The sequence below is a fragment of the Scomber japonicus genome, chromosome 9 (genome assembly GCF_027409825.1).
Source record: "Scomber japonicus isolate fScoJap1 chromosome 9, fScoJap1.pri, whole genome shotgun sequence".
Classification (NCBI taxonomy): Eukaryota; Metazoa; Chordata; class Actinopteri; order Scombriformes; family Scombridae; genus Scomber; species Scomber japonicus.
In genome coordinates this window covers 38393600-38414706 of record NC_070586.1, presented here as the reverse complement: position 1 = coordinate 38414706, position 21107 = coordinate 38393600, and the positions used below count along the sequence as shown (strand labels likewise).

Here is a 21107-nt window from a genome sequence, read left to right as displayed (position 1 = left end):
AACTATCAGTGCAAATGCTACAAGGAATTCAGAGACACTTGTTAGATACAGGCCCAGGCAACCAGAACGAGTCAGCCCAGCAGCACCCACTTTATGCTGTACTTGTGATGAATGGTGCAGCACATTTAGCCCAAAGCTGTCCGTAGACCCGCTAGTTATCAGTCTTTTCCCTATGATTCTGTAGTTATGTTATGGTGCTTGGTGCGTCGACACTTAGCCACAATCAGCCTGACTAGGTTGACTCACTGGAAGGCGATGCAGTGATTCATTTTGTATCTACAACATGAAATTTAAATGCTAACACCTAACATAGAGAGCTGATCAGTTTGGTTTATCTGGGTGTTTTCAGATTTCAGGCTTTTTAAACCTTTTTTAATCCATCCCCTCAGGGGTAAACTGATTGGCTAGCATGGCAAAAACTGTCCCACAACTCAAACTAAAGGAGTTAATTTGTCCCAACCACCATCTAGCTGTAGAGCACTTCCTGCCAGAACAGCTCATCTTCAGCCAACACACTATAAACAACTGGTGCAGTAGCAACTTTGTCATACAAGCACCCATGGAATGGAAAATGACAAAGTGCCTCCTTATACCAGCAGGTGTCACTGTTGTTTTTCTCTGAGAGGTAGACACTCTGTACAGCTCTATATCATCACACACTGCAGGGACATGCTGCAGAGACAGACTATAACACTGACTAACATCTGTCAAACAATCAGATGTCAGGAGATGTTTGTCAGTTGCACAAAGCTGTGTGGTGGATGATGGTTTCAGGTTAGACAAATTCAATATGTCATCTGGCTAAATATATATATGTAGGTGAGGGGGAGTGAAACAGTCACAGGTCATCACATGGAAATTCTTAAGAGCAACAAAATATATCCAATCACATTCATTGATAAAGAGTCACATGACAAACATCATCATGCATTAGTGTTTACATGCATTTTTACACTAACCTGTAGAAAGTCACTTTGTCAGCTTGTCTTTATTCATATATCATGTAAAAGCTGTGTTCATAACATTCTTAGTTATATAATTGTCAGTGTAATGAACATGCAGCAGGATACATACGTACATGTTGAAAATAAGGTCACATATTATTTCACAGCAACTTTTAAAAGACTGAAAAGTATCTGAACTAGGACTGCCAGCAGAGGTTATTTTGTGTTTAAGACACACAGTGCAGGGGCGCAACTACCTACTTTCTGAGGGGTATGCAGATACATTGCAGGCGCCACCCCCCCCCCCCCCCCCCCGGCACCCCCGCCTGAATTTTTTTTTAATGGTTATGTAACCCAGCTGTAATTTCAGTCACTTTATGTTATTGTATTAGTATTATTTGTGTTTGTATTATTTGTATGATTTGAGTGAAATGCCCCTTTAAGGGTTAAGACGACATCACAGTCATGAGATTTACGATAGTGCCCCTAGTGAGCATCGCCAGCTCAGATGTGTGTCCTGATTCTTTCTCTCCATCCTCACACCTGAATGACATGAACTTTGTGTTAAGGAGGTTTCAAAAATACAGCAAGCAGTCAAACCACATGGACCTAACCCTAACCCTGTCCTTATTGGATATCAGTTACTGATTGGACGCTGCATCTGATCTGACTTATCAGCTACATCACAACAGCACTGTAGTGTTATATCAGAGTGAAGACATTAAACTCAAGTGTATCACTCCCAAGTTCTATAATTGATCTGTTTTATGATTCACCATCTAGTTAAAAAATATATAACTGTCTGAACAACAAAATAACCACAAACCAGTTCCTTTATTTTTCTTGTCATGATCTGTTATATTGTAAATACTGATCAGACAACAGTAACCTGTTGTTTTACTAGTAGTAGCTTTAGCTAACCTGAATGTTTATAAGCCTCCTCTAGATACACTGTCATAACTTACCTACTGTCTTTCAACCACTTTGAAAAGCTTTTTTTCATCCCTGCAAAATCTTGCTCTTTCTCCCTCTTCCGTTTTCTGTTTTGTGCCCCCGAGAGCTTTATTTTCTGTCTCTCCATGTCATTAGGTCCCTGTCATCAAATGAAAACACTCCTGCTCTAGCGCGTGCTCGAGGGGGGCGCGCACCGGCGCGCATAGTGTGGAGAGGCGCTCCGGTGCTTTCACCTCTCTCCCCGGAGAGGAGGCGATTATCGGAGGGGCAGGGGAGGGAGGCGGAGGGGCGCCTAATCAGTGACGTGCCTCTGTTATTGATCATATCATTTACTACACATGCACAAACGCTGTTAAATACAGAAAATGCAGACTCGAAATATTTTTAACCCCATCGCTTTGGCGCCCCCTCCATTGTGGCGCCCCTATGCGCCGCATATAGTGCATAGCCTACCCACTTTTTGCGCCACTGACACAATGGTATATACACTCTAAGGGAAATATGAAATTAATGGGAAAATGGATCTAGAAAATGACTAGAGGTTCAGTACAATGTCAAACTACTGTATAATATATCATCTGCTCATTTGGAACTAGGTAAAAGCCAAAATGCAGCAGTCTGAATAAGTTTGGAACATGAGGGACTAGACAGTGGCTTGCAAAAATACACGTGCAATGAGCTAACTTCACACCAGTGTGAGTACAGCAGCATAAGAGTGTGTTTGTGAGTGTTCTTCACCTTGATGCGGCTGACAGCCTCCTGTGCCTGCATCATGCGGATGTTCTTGGAAGGCGTCTTATCTGATAGCAGCTGGGTGGAGCCCAGGTAGTTGGCTGCGAAGATGATCCCATCGATCAGGTCCTCTGGGTCACATGGGCCTGGGACTAGAGAGAGAGGGAAGGACAAGCACAAGGAAGGAGGACAGGAGGAGGATGGATCAGTCCTGCTTTGAGTTTATTGAAGTAAACTGAAAATCTACTCCACTGAAAATATGTACATAGAAATCCGTATACACACACACACACACACACACACACACACACACACATATATATACATATATATATATATATATATATATATATATATACATATGTGCAATAAGAGTATCAACTCAAGTATATTATAATTTGGCACCAATGTTACTTTGTACATAATGTTGCAATATTTTTACTATATTTTTACTACTATTGTTTGTTTTATTGTTTGTGTACTTACTTATTATTTATTGTTATTTATTGTTCTTTATTTTGTCTATTAATGCTCTTCTATTTTTTTACTGTCCACTAGCTGCTGCATAATGTCAATTTCCCCACTGTGGGACTAATAAAGGAATATCTTATCTTATCTAAGTGGCTGATGAAACACACATGCACGCACGCATGCACACTTGTAATCATGTCCAATGGTTGCAATGTGTTCTGTTTAAGCTACAAATCTTTGTGACAATAAAGGTGCCTTGATACAACAGTATGTCTTAATACATACAGTACATAGTAACAGTGTGCAGTGTGTTAATAAAATGTTTTAATAGTAATTTTATCTTTGTGGCTTTGTGATTACTGTATTCATTATTACTTTTTTATCAGAAATATCATAATAACAAAGAATCAATATATTTGTATGAAATGTAACTTTGTGTATTTACACATGTAGTGCACATTTCATATTAAACCAGAACAAACTAAATCAAACGTACCAAGAAGCAAAATCAGTGTTCATCTTTTTTAGAAAGCATCCATACACTAACTTTCTTGAAAGTGAGAAATATACACACATCTATTATATTGTAAAGTATTCCCATGCATGCTGCTCAGAGTAATCTGAGTCAGCACCTCTTGTGACAGCAGCACAGCGTCTCTGCTTCTCCTCTGCTTCTCCTCTGGCACCATGTGGACGCAGGCAGGACACACTTACTATCCACATTCCTAATTACAAGCTTTTCAGGCTAGTTGTGAGACAGATTAGTTTGCTCTGTTCTAGTTGTTGGACTTTGAGTTGTCCTGGTCCTGATCGACACAGTTATATACTGTTCTGGATGCATTCTTGGTTTTCATAGCATCCTCAATCTAACTAATCTATACGAATCCATATAATGTAGACTAGTGCAGGTGATTGTTTCCTGATTTACAGTTTTTTCTGAATGCTTAAGCACTAATCATGTTCTTGTAGCACAATTTCTAAAACTATTAATACATATAGCAAAACCACTCACTGAGTTAGCCAAACTAAAAGCACAAATACTGCTTTGCACTCAGTTTGTAATTTTGTAACACACACTTTGCAAAACTGTAGGCACAATTCACTGCACAGCACTCTTTTTGCAGAACTTTAAACACAACTCGCTGCTTACACTCAATTGCCAAATTTCCAAAACACTCCTAGCAAAATTATACACATGTATGGCTATTATTTACACATTTTGCCAACTGTCTGGCACACTTTCACATGTGAAAACAATTTTAGAGAATTAGTTCACTTTGCAATCAGCCTAAGCACTATAAATAAGCCACAGGTAAACTGTCTGTGTGGAGTACAATGGAAGGAGCAAGAAGAGTAAGAATCAGAGGAGGCCGAGGAAGAGGACGTGGAGGTGAAGGAGTTGGAGGAAGAGGACGTGGACGTGGAGGTGAAGAAGCAAGAGGGAGAGGACGTGGAGATGAAGGAGTTGGAGGAAGAGGACGTGGAGGTGAAGAAGCGAGAGGGTTAGAGGAAGTTAGAGGAAGAGGACAAGGAGGAGCAAGAGGAGGACGAGGAGGGGGAAGAGGAAGGGTAAGAAGAAGAAATAGAATAACTGATGACATCAGAGCAACAATAGTGGACCATGTCATAAACCATGGAATGACCCTGAGGGAAGCTGGCCAACGGGTTCAGCCTAATTTGAGCCGCTACACTGTAGCGAGCATCATTAGGACATTTCGAAATGAAAATCGGTAAGTACAGTCACATTGCACTAAGATTTGTAGCACTGCCCTACTCTAATGAGAAACACAACAATACCATACATGCAAAAATTCTGAAATTGTTACTTTACAGAATTGCTAGACATCCAGATGTTGGGGGCAGAGGAAGAATGTTCACTCCAGAGCAAGAGCCCCATATAGTGAATATGGTGATTGCCAATAACGCAATAAGACTACGCGAAATACAGCAGCGTATAATTGATAATGACACCATCTTCCAAAATATACGCAGTGTGAGCATGTCAGTACTAAGTCGTGTACTTGCCCGCAACAGAATAAGGATAAACAAATTTACAGAGTTCCTTTCGAAAGAAATAGTGAACGTGTGAAGCAACTGCGATATGAGTATGTGCAGGTAAGCTATAGTGTCATTGGTTCTGAATTTCGAAGTGCATAGGCTACTGTAGTGCTGTGTATGGGCCTGATGTGTTGCATTTGTTTTGTCTTGTCCAGAGAGTAATGGAGCTGGAGGCAGATGCCATGGGACACGAGCTGCTCTTTGTCGATGAGGCAGGTTTTAACCTCAGTAAAACAAGGAGGCGTGGTAGGAACATTATTGGACACCGTGCAATAATCAATGTCCCAGGACAACGTGGTGGTAACATCACCATGTGTGCAGCTATCAGCCAAAATGGTGTTGTTCACCATCATGCAACCATTGGCCCATATAACTCTGCACACATGATTGCATTCCTGGACACCTTACACGACATTCTCACTGTTCAGAGACCAGAGCAGACCCGATATGTCATCATATGGGACAATGTTAGTTTCCATAGGGCTGCTTTGGTCCGCAACTGGTTTACCGATCACCCACTCTTCATGGCACTCAACCTCCCCCCATACTCTCCATTCTTAAATCCGATTGAAGAGTTCTTTTCTGCGTGGCGCTGGAAAGTCCACGACCACCATCCCCATCAACACGCAGCCCTTTTACAGGCAATGGAGGAGGCATGTGGAGATATTGAGCAGGCATCATGTCAGGCCTGGATACGGCATGCAAGGAGGTATTTTCCCCGGTGCCTTGAACTGGAGGACATCGCATGTGATGTAGATGAGATTTTGTGGCCGGACCCAGAGAGACGGCATGATGTAGGATGATTGTCTTTTTTTTGTGAATTTATTATTTTGTGTTCTGTGCTGTGTCTTTGTTTTGATGAGTGTGAATAAACACCAATACTTGAAGTTTGGATCCCTGTGTGTTTACAGAACTATGACAAAAGTATGACCTCAAACTGACCTAGCCTACCTTGTGCACAGAGAAAGCAAAAGCCAGATGTGTTTTGTATTCATACCATCAGTGTGTAGTTGGCACATTATGTGCTTAGTAAATGATGGCATGTGTTTACTGTTTGATACGAAAACACCATTTTTACTAAGGTGTGAAGAGTTAATCAAGCTGTGTTCGCTTTTGCAAGAGAACTATAACATTTTAATAATTTGGTGAAAGGTTTTCTCATTTGTGTGTAGAGTTTAGCAAAAATAGCCAATGTTGCAAAAAATGTGCTTAAGCATTCAGAAAAAACTGTAATCCAAGAGGATATAATATATGAATCATGCATATTAAGTTGAATGTAGCAGCTTTATCATGAACATTTCTCTGGAAATCAAAACTGCTTTGTAACTCAACATAACTAATGAAAGAAATAGTCTCAGAACTGTATCCATACTTCCCCATACTGTGTACCAAGTTATAGATTATTGTCATACTGGAGGAGAATTAACATCAACCAGAGAGATGTTTACTATAAAGAGAACCTTTGTGTGTGCGTGTGTGTGTGTGTGTGTGTGTGTGTGTGTGTTTCTGTGTGTGTGTGAGTGTGTGTGTGTATGTGTTTCTGTGTGTGTGTGTGTGTGTGTGTGTGTGTGCGTGTAATGCACATCCATGAGATAAACCACTGACACAATGTGACTGATGATCTGGAATCTTTCCTCATCCATCTCCCACTGCTCCTCTCTCCCGCTGATATGGCCTCTCTCTATTGGCTACTGAAGGCTTTGACATTTAGGAAATGCTGACGCAGCATTTACACCATGCTTAGATCAGCAGTGCAGTTCAATAAGCTGTGTATTACCAGGTACTATCAACATACCACACAGTGACAGCAGGCTGTCGTCAGGGAGACTATCCTCCATCATTTCTTCAGGAAGCTGTCAAGCATGTCACTGTTGTGCCTGTCAGACTTTAACTGCAGTGTGTGTGTGTGTGTGTGTGTGTGTGTGTGTGTGTGTGTGTGTGTGTGTGTGTGTGTGTGTGTGTGTGTGTGTGTGTGTGTGTGTGTGTCTGTATGTCCTTTGCATATCTCAAGAACCATTCATGCAATCTTCTACTAATCTAATCTTCACAACTAGTGGGTGTATTGTTGGGGTTGCAAGGATGTGCAGTGTTGAATTTGGTGCTATTTGGTCATGTGACATGTTCAATATTAATAAACTTTGTGACTCTCATGAGCATAGCTGGAGATCAGAGCTTTACAGCTAGTAAGGAAAAAGTCATTTCACATGGTGTGCTTGGACACACACTTTAATATTAATAAACTTTGAATAAACAAGTGAACAGCGAGCTGCTTAGCCCTGTGTCTGAGCTCATAATATGCTGTCCAGGTCAGATTCAGGTTTATATGGTGATATTGTACTGTATATAACTGTAGAATTGTTGCATTTTCCAGCTATGATTTATCAAACAATATACAGAAACTGCAGTCTGTGTGTCCAGGAAAAAGCCCTGGCCTTCAGTGTTTAGATGAAAACATTATTACCATGAGTAATAAAAACAATATATATGTTTTTGTATTTTCCAGCTCTGGTTCTTATTACAGAAGAAATCACTGAATATGAACAAAACTCTGACAGCTATTTTCTTGTAAATGTAAAGTTATTAAATTGACATTGCCTTGCAAGTGTTGTGGAAATATGAAACTAATATCATCATATTATTGTGAGCACATTAGTCTATTTGCCTCCAGCAACAGTTGTATTACCCCAGAATCACCCAAGATATTTCTTGTATTTATAACATATTTGTATTATTTATGATATCTTTAATGAAAGATTATTCCTGGTAGTATCTTCTAGTTAGTACTAGCACGAGCACATCTTTCTTTCTCCTGCAGTAAGACAGAATGCACCAGAAGATGAAACACTCACCTTCTACATATGTGGGAAACGATGCAAGGCTTCTCCTGGACTATTAATAAAAAGAGAGGAGAATGTTAGGATTGCTCTAGACATTTCTTTCTACTTGATGACTCAAAGTGAAAACTGGGGACAGTGCATGAATATGTGATGAATAGTGAAAAGTTGGACACACCTCTTTACTGGAGGGCGAGGACTCAAAGCTGTCATCCTGCAGCAGATGTCTGCTGGATGACTCTGCTCCTGGAGGAGAGGGTGAGCCTGAACAAGGAGACTGCAGGGAGAGAACAGGAGGAGAGTGCTATTGTTATTCCACAATCACTTTGACGCTAAAATGCTGCAGAATCACTTAGGCTGAGCAGAGCATGTTTTGGAGCCACATCATAGACTTTTTTGACTTTCTGGTCAGCATTCACACCCACAGCCTGCTCATTAGTTCAGCTCTGCTGTTTACTCACTGCGCCTCATGCAGAGCCCTTCCTGAGCTCCACTGTGATGACAGCCAGCTATATGTGAGCGTCCTGATTCATGGATGATTAAAGCCTGTATACTCCAAATGTTCTGCATATATTACACTGAGTATCTGTTTAAGCAGACTATGCTATGCAGAGACATCATAGGTCTTCACAGACTATTGTGGACATTAACAGAAGACAACATTTATGGACATGAAAAAATGCATAGGTGCACTACTGTATATTTTTATATGAAAAAAATCATCAAAATGAATTGCAAACAGTGGTGCAGCTCCTCTCTGCTCTGAGGGACGCTCAGCATGATTCAGGTCATTGTTTTGCTTTTATAGTGAAAACAACAAAGTGGTTATATAGCTACATTTCTTTTGGTCAGACTGTTTTTCAATGAAAATGACGTACACAGCAGTTGGAATAGAAGACTACTAGATGAAAGGTGCATTATCATTTGGGATTAATCTACAGAGACTAATGTCCACTTAAAAATACTAATTTCACTTTAGTGTTTCAGCTCTGTGATTAAAATGTGGAGAAGAGCTGCAGAGCACAACATGAGCCATGCAGGCTTGGTTAGAGGATAAGCTCATTGCATGAGCAGGTGCCACAGATGTCCAAGCAGCAATAAGTATGTCAAATGAAGTAAGAGTTACTGCTCTGTATTTCTGTGATGTTAAACCCATTGTGGAAAATCTGTGGAGGAGATTGATCATAGTGATAAACTACTAACTGCAGACTGATATGCAGGCACAGCTATATAAGACTTCATTAACCCTCCTGTTGTCCTCGAGTCAAGGAAGGAAGGGAGGAAGAAGGAAGGAAGGGAGGGAAGGAGGAAGGAAGGAAGGGAGGAAGGAAAAGAAAGGAGGGGAGGAAGGAGGAAAGAAGGAAGGAAGGAAGATAGGAGGGACAGAGGGAGGAAAGAAGGAAGGAGGGAGGGAGGGAGAAAGGAAAAAAGGAAGGGAGGAAAGAAGGAAAGGGGGACAGAGGAAAGAAGGAAGGTAGGGGGAGGAAAGAAAGAGCGTAGGAGGAAGGAAGGAAGGAAGGAAGGAAGGGAGGGAGGGAGGGAGGGAGGAAGGAAGGAAGGAAAGAAGGAGGGAAGGAAGGAAGGAAGGAAGGAAGGGAGGGAGGGAGAGAGGAAGGAAGGAAGGAAGGAAGGAAGGAAGCAAAGAAGGAAGGAAGAGTAAAAACAGACCTGGGAGGACAACACAAAGGTTAATGGATGGCATTAATATGTAGAGGTGTAACAGACACCTTGCAGTCTATTTATGGCCAAAAGAGGACAGGAAGACCAAAAAACAAAAAAAAGGAGCAGATCCTCACACACATCATTAGCTGCACAAAAGAATTAATTCTATCTTTCTTTAGGTCCGAATGTGTCAGACAGTAAAAATGCAAACACATGTGCAGTGATGAGGTGAGCTGAAAGAATACGCTGGAACACCAACTGCACAAATTGCTCCTCGCAGGCAAAACATCACGATGTATTAGCTTAGTGTGGAACGGAGGGCAGCACATGTCACAACACAGACACACAGCAGCAGGAAACATCTTGTAGCTTACAGCTGTTACAGCACTGGGACCTATGACTGGGACACACATGCTTTTTGTCTGTCTCATGTAAATTGTTCCACTGTAACTGTCCTGGATGAATTTGAGAGTGTCCACATCAAATGTTCCTTTTTGGCTTTATGGACAGAAATAATGGAGACAGACAGGAAACACAGAGGAAGTCCCTGGAGAGCTGCAGTGAGTTAGTGGAGGTTTTCTTTGTTCATATTTGACATGTATCTGTCTCTGAGATTTCTTCCATGACTCTTTTACAACTGATGAGAGGGTCATTTCATTTATGGTGCTCACAGCAATGAAAAATTACAGTTTAATTCTTACATCAATTTTCAATTTCAATTTCCAATTTCACTTTAATTGTCATTCTTATGCAGATATATAAAAACGAAATACTGTTTCACAAGTTAAAACACTTTAAAAAGAGAACAGTGCAATAATTAACATTCAAATTGTCAGTTAAAATTAAGACACTATATAAATAATAAAAATAATATTCCATAAATAGTTAATAAAGTACATACTGTTCAGGGTTAAATTTGACCATTTTGTTTACATTTAAGAGCTGTAAAAAACACTGTATACACATTTGTTTTAGCATTAGGACTCTTCCTAATGTGACCCACAGTATACAAAAATACAAACACATTTTTATGAATGTAAATGTACAAATTTAACCTGGGTTTATTTTTAAAAAATCCAAAAATCACCAAAAAATCAAGGGGCAGTATTAATGTGAATTGGTGTAGAGATGAATTATGGGTCAGAATATGAACTGTAAGTAAGGGCTAAACAATGTCTTCTTGCAGCAGATCTTCCTCTATCATCACCAAAGGGAGAATAAATGTCCTTTTCAAGAGTCTGTTGAGATTCTGTCTGAGGAGAAGACTGATGAGATTTAATTCAAATAAACACATCAGAGTGCATGTCTCCATTTGATAATAACAGATTTCTAGATACCTTTAATCAAATATAATTTAAAAATAATAATAATGATAAGTCAAGTTATTATGCCAAAAAGAAAAATGGTATGTAACGTTTTATGAATTTCCTAGGATATATCCTGTGTTACTAATTACAGGAACATTCTGATAGTTAAACTGGGTTTATACTGCTCCATTTAAACCCAAATACATAATACTACTAACAAATTCATCTATTTACTTTATCTACAGGTATAATCAGTAGTATAGTTGCCTGTGATTACGTTTCACATGTTTCATGTTCAGCTGACCTGTTGAGTTTTAACTAACGTTGCACTAGAAATGAATTAAGAATGAATTAGCTTGAAGTGGACCAACTGAACATCATCTCTATTGTCTGAGTCCAATGAATACATATTAGCTCCTTCACAGCATCAAGTGTGCAAAGATCACTTTTCTAGTATGACTCCTTCTATTAAGATGTGAAAGGAAACTCATTTTCCATTTCCAGTCATTTTGAACTTTTTTGAGTATTTAGGATTTATACAACTGTTTTACTTTATCCTCCTTTACATAACAGAGGAAATGTTATACTTTTAACCTCAGTACATGGATTAAAGAGCTTTAGTTACTAGTGATTTGCAGATCAGGATTTTACATACAAAACATATTATCAATGAATAAAACATGTTGAGTGGTTACAGACAGACCAGGTGCAACATGCATTAACATGCTGCATGTTAAAGCATCAGTGACACATCAGTCTCAGGTATATTGTCACATATTACTCTTGTACATAATGTTTGTTTATTTCCAGTTCTTTTTACTGCTTGTGTACTTGTACTTACTTACTTTGCTACAGTATCTTTGCTGCTGTAACACTGTACCTTTCCCCATTATGGGATTAATAAAGGGATATTTCATCTTATCTTATCCTATCTGTATAAGAATATAACACGTGTATAGGTCAAATTCAGCATTATGAATACTTTTGAAACATTATGTACATTTTTCTGATAATAATAATATATTATAATGTTTTAAATACAGATTTATTCTCCATTTGCTTCAGGAAAGGATCTGAATATGTTTTACACAACCTGTCATTGTCTGAGAATAACAGTCTTCTGTTCTTCATGGTCTATGGCAGGAGGGTCAAACTCATTTTAGTTAAAGGCCACATACCATCTCAAATGGGCGGGACCAGTAAAACCACTGCATCATAACCTCTAATGAATATAATACATATTATATCTTTACCATAAGAAATCATCTATTAACAAAACAGATGTCTTCAGAAACATGAATGAATTTCAATAATATTATGTTTGGGGTTTTTTCAGATTTTTCACAGAATTAGTTCGATATATGAATGGTTTAAATAAAAACCATTCAGCAGAAAAATTGGAATTTTCTTAAATTTAAATCTATCTATCTATCTATCTATCTATCTATCTATCTATCTATCTATCTATCTATCTATCTATCTATGTATCTATCTATCTATCTATCTATCTATCTATCTATCTATCTATCTATCTATCTATCTATCTATCTATCTATCTATGTGGGTCATATTAGACCTCTTGTCAGGCTGGTTCTGCCCCACGGGCCGCATGTTTGGTCTGTTGGAATGAGTTCATCATGGAGCCATTTCTCTGTCATGAGCAATGACCATTTACTATTTCAAGATACTGGGATAGTTACATAATGATCATGACACAATGGTTTGATATCTCAAAATAAGAAAATATCTAAATTATGATTGAGGAATCCTAAAACTAAAGATTAGCCATCACAGCAGGACAAGGCACAGTCTGAAAATATAAATAACATTAGCTGAATTCCTAACAATCTACACATTACAAGAGCCACCTACACATTTTACTGTACTCATTAGACCATTAGAGTTTATTATTTCCAGACAAAGATCATCATAAACTCTTTCAACTTTCCAAACCTCGTCTTCATCCTGTTGATCACAATGCTGCGTCTGCTTGGCTTGTTCCTCCTCAAGCTTCTCTACCTGATACATCCAAAAGTTCTCCATGACTGTCAGAAAGTGCACAAACCCAGACTAAGTTTTTAGCAAGTGTCCCCGATGAACGTCAGCTTGTAGATAAGAGCAACAGCAGCGTGTGCAGTGAGTCAGCTGCTCAGGTGGCTCTCAGGTATCACATTCATCATGGAATCAACATGCTGTTTGTCTGTCTGACAGGCTGCATCTACTCTGTTGACGGTGTGATGTCATTTTCATTTATGAAATTCAGTGGCAGTACGCTGTGAGCACTTTATTTAAATGTCCTATTAAAAAGTAAGTAATGTTATTCAAACAGTCAGGTTGCAGGTTTGTTCTGTTCATGGTGATGTCAACAGGAAAACAGCCTCTGTCCTCCTGTTATCAGATCCTCACTGAATTATTGAACTCATCACACCCTTTACCTTTCTCTCTTACCCATACTGAATAAATCATAGAGAGCAGGGAGGGAGGGAGGGAGGGAGGGAGGGAGGGCAGGACACAGGAGGGAGGAGAAGAATACCACATTACTGCTATTTCTATTCAGGCCCGAGAACAACTTTTGGATTAACCCTCCTGATGCCCTCGAATCAAGGAAGGAAGGGAGTAAGAAGGAAGGAAAGGAGGGAGGTAGGAAGGAAGGGAAGGAAAGGGGGGGGGGGAAGGTAGGAGGGAGGGAGGGAGGGAGGGAGGGAGAAAGGAAAAGAGGAAGGGAGGAAGGAAGGACAGAGGAAAGAAGGAAGGGAGGAAGGTAGGGGGAGGAAAGAAAGAGACAAAGGAGGGAGGAAAGAGGGAAGGAAGGAAGGAAGGAAGGAAGGAAGGAAGGAAGGAAGGAAGGAAGGAAGGAAGGAAAGAAGGAAGAAAGAAAGGGTGATGGAGGAAGGAAAGAAGGAAGGGAGGAAAGAGAGAGGAAGGAAAGAAAGAGAGAAGGAGGAAGGGAGGAAGGACCGACAAAAGGAAGGAAGGAAAGAAAGAAAGAACAGTGTAAACAGACGGGGGTGATATGAGCGTATTATCCTGACATAAATCATTTAGTATCCTGATAACAATACTTATCCTCATATATAGAACATTTTAATCTCTCTTGTGTGTGCAGCACATACAGTACATACAAGCTCCACCGTCTGTAAACTATGAGGCTCTTTTACACAGAGATCCTGCATTATAGATGTAAAGAAGAATGGTCATTGAGCTGCCTGTGCTTTTTACACTGAACCAACTAAAACCAGCATGAGAGCCAAGAGGAATCATTTATCATTGTAAAATGGTAAATGGTAAATGGACTGTACTTTTAGCGCTTTTATAGCATTCTGACCACTTGAAGCTCTTTTACACTACATGTCACATTCACACACTGATGACAGGAGCTATCACACAGAAACCTGCTCATCAGATGGAGACTATCATTCATACACATTCATACACCGTTGGAGCAGTATCAGGAGCAATGTGGGGTTCAGTATCTTGCCCAAGGCCACATCAACATGTGGACTGGAGGAGCCGGGAATCAAACCACTCTACCTCCTGAGCCACAGACGCTCAGTCCATGTAATACGCACAAAAGATGGACAGACTCCAAATGACAAAATATACTGCTGTAAAGAATGTGATTTTCCTCACAACGATATAAACGATGGAGCAAAATGTGAAGTGGACGTTTTTCTCTCGTCTAAGATACATGGTCATATCACTCAGGCCTAACAGTTAGGTTTCAAAGTGCCTGGTTACACACAGTGAAATACATCAGCAAATGTGAAGGAAAAGAGTTGAACCACTCTCAGTTATTCAGCCAGGCACTACCAAGGATGTTATAATACACTATAATGTAGTTATGAGAAAATATAACCAATGTACAATACTGTCAACAATTATAACTACTCCTATGAGTATATATTTTATATTATTACAATTATCATTATCTGTTCATACAGCAGCCTCCACTAATTAATGCACATAAGTAGAGTTCTAGTTGTTGACCAATACATTAATAAGCACGTCTAGTTTGTTATTAGCCATGCATTAAATGTTTGTATACTGCTTATTAATCCTAAATAGGGGTAGTTAGAGCACTATTACTCTTGCCAGCCTAAATTGTAAAACAATTCCCTATTTCTCAATTAAAAAAAGAAAAGATGAGAGGAATGTTCATCAACTTTAGACCCCTTGTCTGACCTTTCATTTGGGAAGCACTAGTGTAATGTTCAGCAGGTACACAGGCCTAACATGCGACAGGCTCATATAATATACATACAGAGTATAATTAATATATATAATGTACAGTTCAAACTGTTTTTCCCACTGTTGTTTTAAAAATATATTAGCATGATATGTATATTTATTTCATATTTCCTCTATAGTAAGTAATTCTGTCCTTGTCTTCATTGGCAGATATATTCTGTATGAATATTTTTATTTAAGGTTATGAAGGTTATTTCCAGTTGGGATATGATACTGTCCAATGATCCCCTCTCCCCTACTAGAAGAGAACAAACCCAAATACTTGTGGATCCTAAGACAAATACTTATTTATCAGTTACTGATGGCATATCTGTCTGATGAGCTTCCCACTTTGTATTGTTTCTTGTAGCCTTTGGCTCCTGTATAAAGATGACAGCATTCCATTTTGTGTGTTCATTCATTGACTGAATGTTGACAGTGAGCAGTATTTCTTTCTTTTGCAAAAAATGTCAGCAAAACAATTACTAGATGTATAATGAGGTAATTAGAGTTTAATAGTGAAAAAATAATTATCTCTGCATTTCAGAAACTAAATACAGTTTTCTTGGAATCGCTAATGTGTGTGTGTGTGTGTGTGTGTGTGTGTGTGTATGTGTGTGTGTGTGTGTGTGTGTGTGTGTGTGTGTGTGTGTGTGTGTGTGTGTGTGTGTGTGTGTGTGTGTGTGTGTGTGGATGGATGCTTTTCTTCTTGAGTGACTTCATTTGGTTAACATTTGTAACAGTCGCGCTTTGTTGTTCTAACACTAATCTCCTGTTCTTTCTCTCTGTGGGCTTTACACACTGTGTAGTGGGCTTCATGCCAGCTATTGTTGACATCATCAGAGAAGTGACTATTTCTGCAGTAGAATTTACTCTACATGCAAAGACAGAGACAGAAAGAACTGGACTGCACTCTGCAATGCAGAGAAATTAATATAGTAGGTAAAAGCACAAAAAAGAGTCAGTATACAGCACTATATAACTCTGTTCCATCTGTACAATTCAAAAAAGTCTGGGTATGGACCTGAAAATTGATTTCATCCATTTTCATGAATCTCATTTATTTGGTTGCTTTCACAGTAGTTGTGCTACAAAGTTCCCGCACATGCTCAGTGGTGTCTGTCTTACACAGAACTTGGTTGTTTTAAAGCCAGAGGTTGGGACTCTTTACTCCCCCTTCAGGCAGCGAGAGTAATTGCAAAAACATTGCTGACATATGCTAACATCATAACCTCCACTGTAGCCTACTCTGTTGCTACTGTCACAGCTGTACAATGGTGGATAAATAGTTTTGAGTGTGCCATTACCTGTGAAATGACTTGTTTCACGATCAGAATTTGATCCATTTGGTCTTATAACAACTCAACAACTCAATAACTCAAATAACACTGAAATGATCTTGAGGGAAGTGTGGGGTTTTCTTTTCTTTTTTGTAATTTGTGTAAACCAATCTGTGCATATGCTCTGTAAAGATAAAAAAGAACAACCTAAAAGCATGGACACACACATTATAAAATGTACTGATGTTCTGTGTGTACATACACAAATGAACACAGGACAGGGCAGCAGTATATAGAGAATATATAGTATATAGTATAGAGAACAATGTAGTATATAACAGCATGTCCAAACAGGCAATGAAAGCAACATGTGTCTGGATCTGTACACGATGTCTTCAACTACATTATGAATGTGTAATTGTATAGTGGGCATGTCGCGTAGATTTCAGCTCACCACATAACAGCTCGTGTGTTTCTGTGTTTTCTATCTGACATATTTAAACAGTTCCTCAAAAAAAACTATCAATAATCAGCAGAATTTCTGTACTTACATCTCCCCCCAGTGTTGTTTGCAGGTCACACTCGGCAGTGGGGCTCAGGTCCTGCCTCATTACCCAGATGGGCTCCTTAGGCTCATCAGGTGTGTAAGGAGATCTCACTGTTCGGGTCTTCACCTCCTCGATGGCCTCCTTAATGTCCTTGATGGCCAGAGATATGGCGTCTCGCTTCTCCTGACTGTTCCTCACTGCCACCGGCTCCTCTGACGGGCTGACAGTCTGTTTTCTGGCTAACTTCCCTCGATTGGCAGCTTTGTAGTTTTTGTCAGAGTCAGTTTGGGACTCAGGTTGTAGTTCGTTTTCTTCATCGATGGTATCCCCTGCAGCACACTGGAGACTTTGAGAACTTAGGCTTTCTTTCACGTTTGCCGCGATGTTGTTGATGTCCTCCTCCTGGTCACAGCTGTCGGCACGTGGGTACGGTGCGAACTCGGCCTCCTTCTCCGGGCTGTCTGACTCACCATCTGAGCGTTCGTCATAGTGGCGAAGACGGGAGCCCACCGCCTCCTGCTGATGGTAGTCTCCACCTCCCACTTGACCCTCCAACAGACGAAAGCCAGCCCTCCTCTGCTGGAGAGACTCTGTGTCCTCAACCCCCTCTGCAGCAGTAGAAACGGACGTGGGAGCATCACAGATCTCCTCATAAACATGCTCAGAGAGAGAGTAAATGTCATACGGCTCAGAATATGCTTCATCTGCAAGTCCGGCATCTAAACTCTCTGAGCTCTGATCGGCTGGGATGTCACCCCTTCCTCTGGAGTTACCAAGCGGCTGGGTGTAGACATAGTTGGAGTAGCCAGTGTTCAGCATCTCCTCTGTTTCGTCTGGTCTGTGGGGGTTCTGGATTTCAGGCAGAGGTTCACGTGGTAGGGGTGGGGGTTGAGGAGGATAGTTAGGATGTGAATGGAGATGTTGCTGTTCCGCTTCGGCGCTCTCAGTGTACCCCTCCGCCTCGGGCCGTAGCTGGACTCCGTAGTTCCCCGCCTCGTCCTCCGCCTCTGGCTGCCCCTCAGGTTCCAGAGACATCATCACCAGGCCGTCATCCCCCTCGGCCCGGTCCGTGTGGGTGTGGAATCCGCTCTCTGTGCTAGCTGAGCGGGCTAGCACTGAATCATCCCTCTCCCGTTCGTCCTCCTGGGTCATGTCTGCATGGTGCTGCTTCTCCTGTTGTTGTGGTAACTGTTGTGCTCTCTCTGCCTCTCTCTGCTGCCTCTGTCGGTGCCTCTGTTGCTGGGCTCTGATGCGGGCCTCACTGTCTCCCTGTCTGCGGTAACGTGTCACTGCGGCTCGGGGGATGGGCTGGGGCTGCTGGGCCTGGGTGGCCTGCGGGGGCTGTGGAGACTGACCTCCGTGCTGATGCATCTGCATGTCTTGCTCTTCCTGTGGTCTGCGCTGTGGAGGCCCTCTGGCTCTGACGCCAGCACCTCCTCTAGCAGGGGTCTCACAGCGTCTGTAGCGCTTTTCCTGGTTGCTGTGGTTACGAGTATGGCTGCTGTGGTTGTTGTTGTGGCGATGGCGAGGAGGGGCGTCAGTCTCCTCCATCACTTCCTGGCCAAGCTCCGTCTCCTCTGGGTTCATGGCTGTCTACTTTTGGTTGGTCCAGTGATGTCTAAGAATAGTTTTAGTGTTTTAGGAGTCCATCATCAGCAGGAGCCTCTATGAGGCCAAGGCAAGGGCTGCTGGGAAGAGACGGAAAGTGGGAAACAGACATTTGAGTAAACAAAGATGGAAATACATGGCAGGTGTTGCTGGATACTTGGTGATGTGAGCAGTGCATGGTACAACACAGCCACTGAGGTTTGATCATCTGTTTTTGACTAACTAGCGCTCCGTTTCCCTGAAAGATCAGCACTGTCAAGGCAATTTGTTACAGGTTGATGGTGTAAATTGTAATTCACCAAAATTGAAAGATTTGTGCAGATTGACTTTACCTCTGTGAGAGATGGTGATATGCTGCCCCCTACTGGTTCAGTCCATGTGTCTGAATCTTACATTATGCACCTTTAAGTTTCTAAGAAGATTAATCACAACCACACATATGAAAGACTAATTCTGTTTTATAACTATGTCTTATTTTTTATAGATTTGACTATTACCATTTTGTTTATTCCTTATGATACTGAAAACAGTGAAATTCAACAGATCAGGAAACAGTAGCAGTCACATAATCAGATACTGAGACAATTGAACACCTGTTGCTATTAATCCACTGTACAGGAAAACCATGAAAACTTGCACACAACTACTGTACTACACAAGTACAGCAGGTTAAAGTTGAAGGAGGAAGTGAGTCTGTTAACTGTGATGGATGTTAGAACAGACAGTTTATGTAATCATGTATCACCAGAAAATGAAGAAAGTATCTAGCTGTGGTTTTGCATTTCCCATCTCAGGTTTGTAATCATTATATCAAAACCAATATCTGGGTTTGCAAATGATTCTTCTTGTCCTGTGTATTTATTTTACAGAAACAGAGATGATCTCATTCTTGTTGGCATTGGTATTACTCTTACTGCAAAGATTGTACACTTACATTTTGCAATCATTACTGAGATAACATTACCATAATATTAGCCAACTTATACCATTGTATCACCATGTTATTACAGACACTAGGACAGTAGTAGTCAGACATGTATGCTGTATTAAGTTCTAGTTATTTCAGACCTAAACAGATAGATTTATGTAAATGGTCCACCTTTCCTCAGGGGGTTGCAACACCTTGCTGGATGATGTTGCATTGCCTCGGAGCAAAAGTTGAGATTATTAAGTATTAAGTATATTAGTATTAAGTATTAATTATTAAGTATTACAAACTGCTGTGCCATGTTTTGGTCTCTATACATTAATCTATAGCTCCAGCTCCACTTCCTGCAACATCATTCATCTCAGTGGACCTTAACCCTCCTGTTGTCCTCAGGTCAAGAAAGGAAGGAAGGAGGAGCAAAGAAAGAGGGAAGGAGGGGAAGAATGAAAGAAAAATTAAAGAAAGAGGTAGGAAGGAAGGAAGGAAGGAAGGAAGGAAGGAAAGGAGTAAGGAAGGAAGGAAGGAAGGAGGAGCAAAGAAAGAGGGAAGGAGGGGAAGAATGAAAGAAAAAATAAAGAAAGAGGTAGGAAGGAAGGAAGGAAAGAAGGAAGGAAGGAAGGAAGGAAGGAAGGAAGGAAGGAAGGAAGGAAGGAAGGAAGGAAGGAAGGAAAGGAGTAAGGAAGGAAGGAAGGAAGGAAGGAGGAGGAGCAAAGAAAGAGGGAAGGAGGGGAAGAATTAAAGAAAAATCTAAGAAAGAGGTAGGAAGGAAGGAAAGAAGGAAGGAAGGAAAGAAGGAACAGTCAAAAGAAATGGGGTCAGTTTGACCCGGGAGGACATCAGGAGGGTTAAACAACATGATCCCAGCAATGCAGACCCTCACATTGTTTTAACACAGGCCTGTTTTCAGTCTAAATGCAGCCTTATGAAGAACATCACCAGCAGAACTCTCTTCATACATGTGAGTTGGTGGGAAAAGTCCGTTTTTTGTTTCTTACCAAAACCATAATTTGATAATCATGTACTTCCATCTGATCTCATAATCATCTTCATCCTTAATTGCCTTTATTATTATCTTATTACAGAAATTAAATTAATAATTTTTGACATGATCATTAATTTATCAACATGTTGTGCTATTTTTGCCATATAAATATGAATTTTCTAAGCACTCACTTACTGTCTTCTTTCAGGTGTAGGTTGGCACGTTGAGCTTGTATTGGCCTTATTTCCAGCTGTATAAAAATGTTTGGTGTCTTCTCTCAGTGCACACAGACAGGAAGTTCAGATCAGTCCACCCTGCAGCAGAGAGATGAGAAAAAACGTGTGATTAAAGCTTTCTACTAGATGTCAGCTGACACGCAGCAATACATTTACCAACTGACAAGAAATACATTGTAATAAATACTGGACATTACATATAAGAGGTAAATATCAATTCTTGAAAGGAAGTTTGTATAAGCTTGACTTTTAATTGCCAGCAGGTGGCGCTATAACACGTACAAATCCTCAAGCCTCGTCATGCTTGCTGCAGATTGGACAATGTAGAATCAAGTC

The 21107-nt window shown here is 40.5% G+C and overlaps 1 protein-coding gene across 1 annotated transcript in view; it reads right to left on the bottom strand.

Annotated features, from left to right (window-relative positions):
- apba1a (amyloid beta (A4) precursor protein-binding, family A, member 1a) overlaps positions 1-20796 on the bottom strand; it is a 37382-nt gene extending 16586 nt beyond the window's left edge. The window contains exons 1-5 of the mRNA XM_053325945.1: positions 20731-20796; positions 17021-18705; positions 8172-8270; positions 8009-8048; positions 2637-2782 (exon numbers count right to left, since the gene is read on the bottom strand). Of these exons, the coding sequence (XP_053181920.1) occupies positions 2637-2782; positions 8009-8048; positions 8172-8270; positions 17021-18604 (1869 nt within the window). The 5' untranslated portion in view covers positions 18605-18705; positions 20731-20796. The remainder of the gene's footprint in view (positions 1-2636; positions 2783-8008; positions 8049-8171; positions 8271-17020; positions 18706-20730) is intronic.
- Positions 20797-21107: the final 311 nt, after the last annotated feature.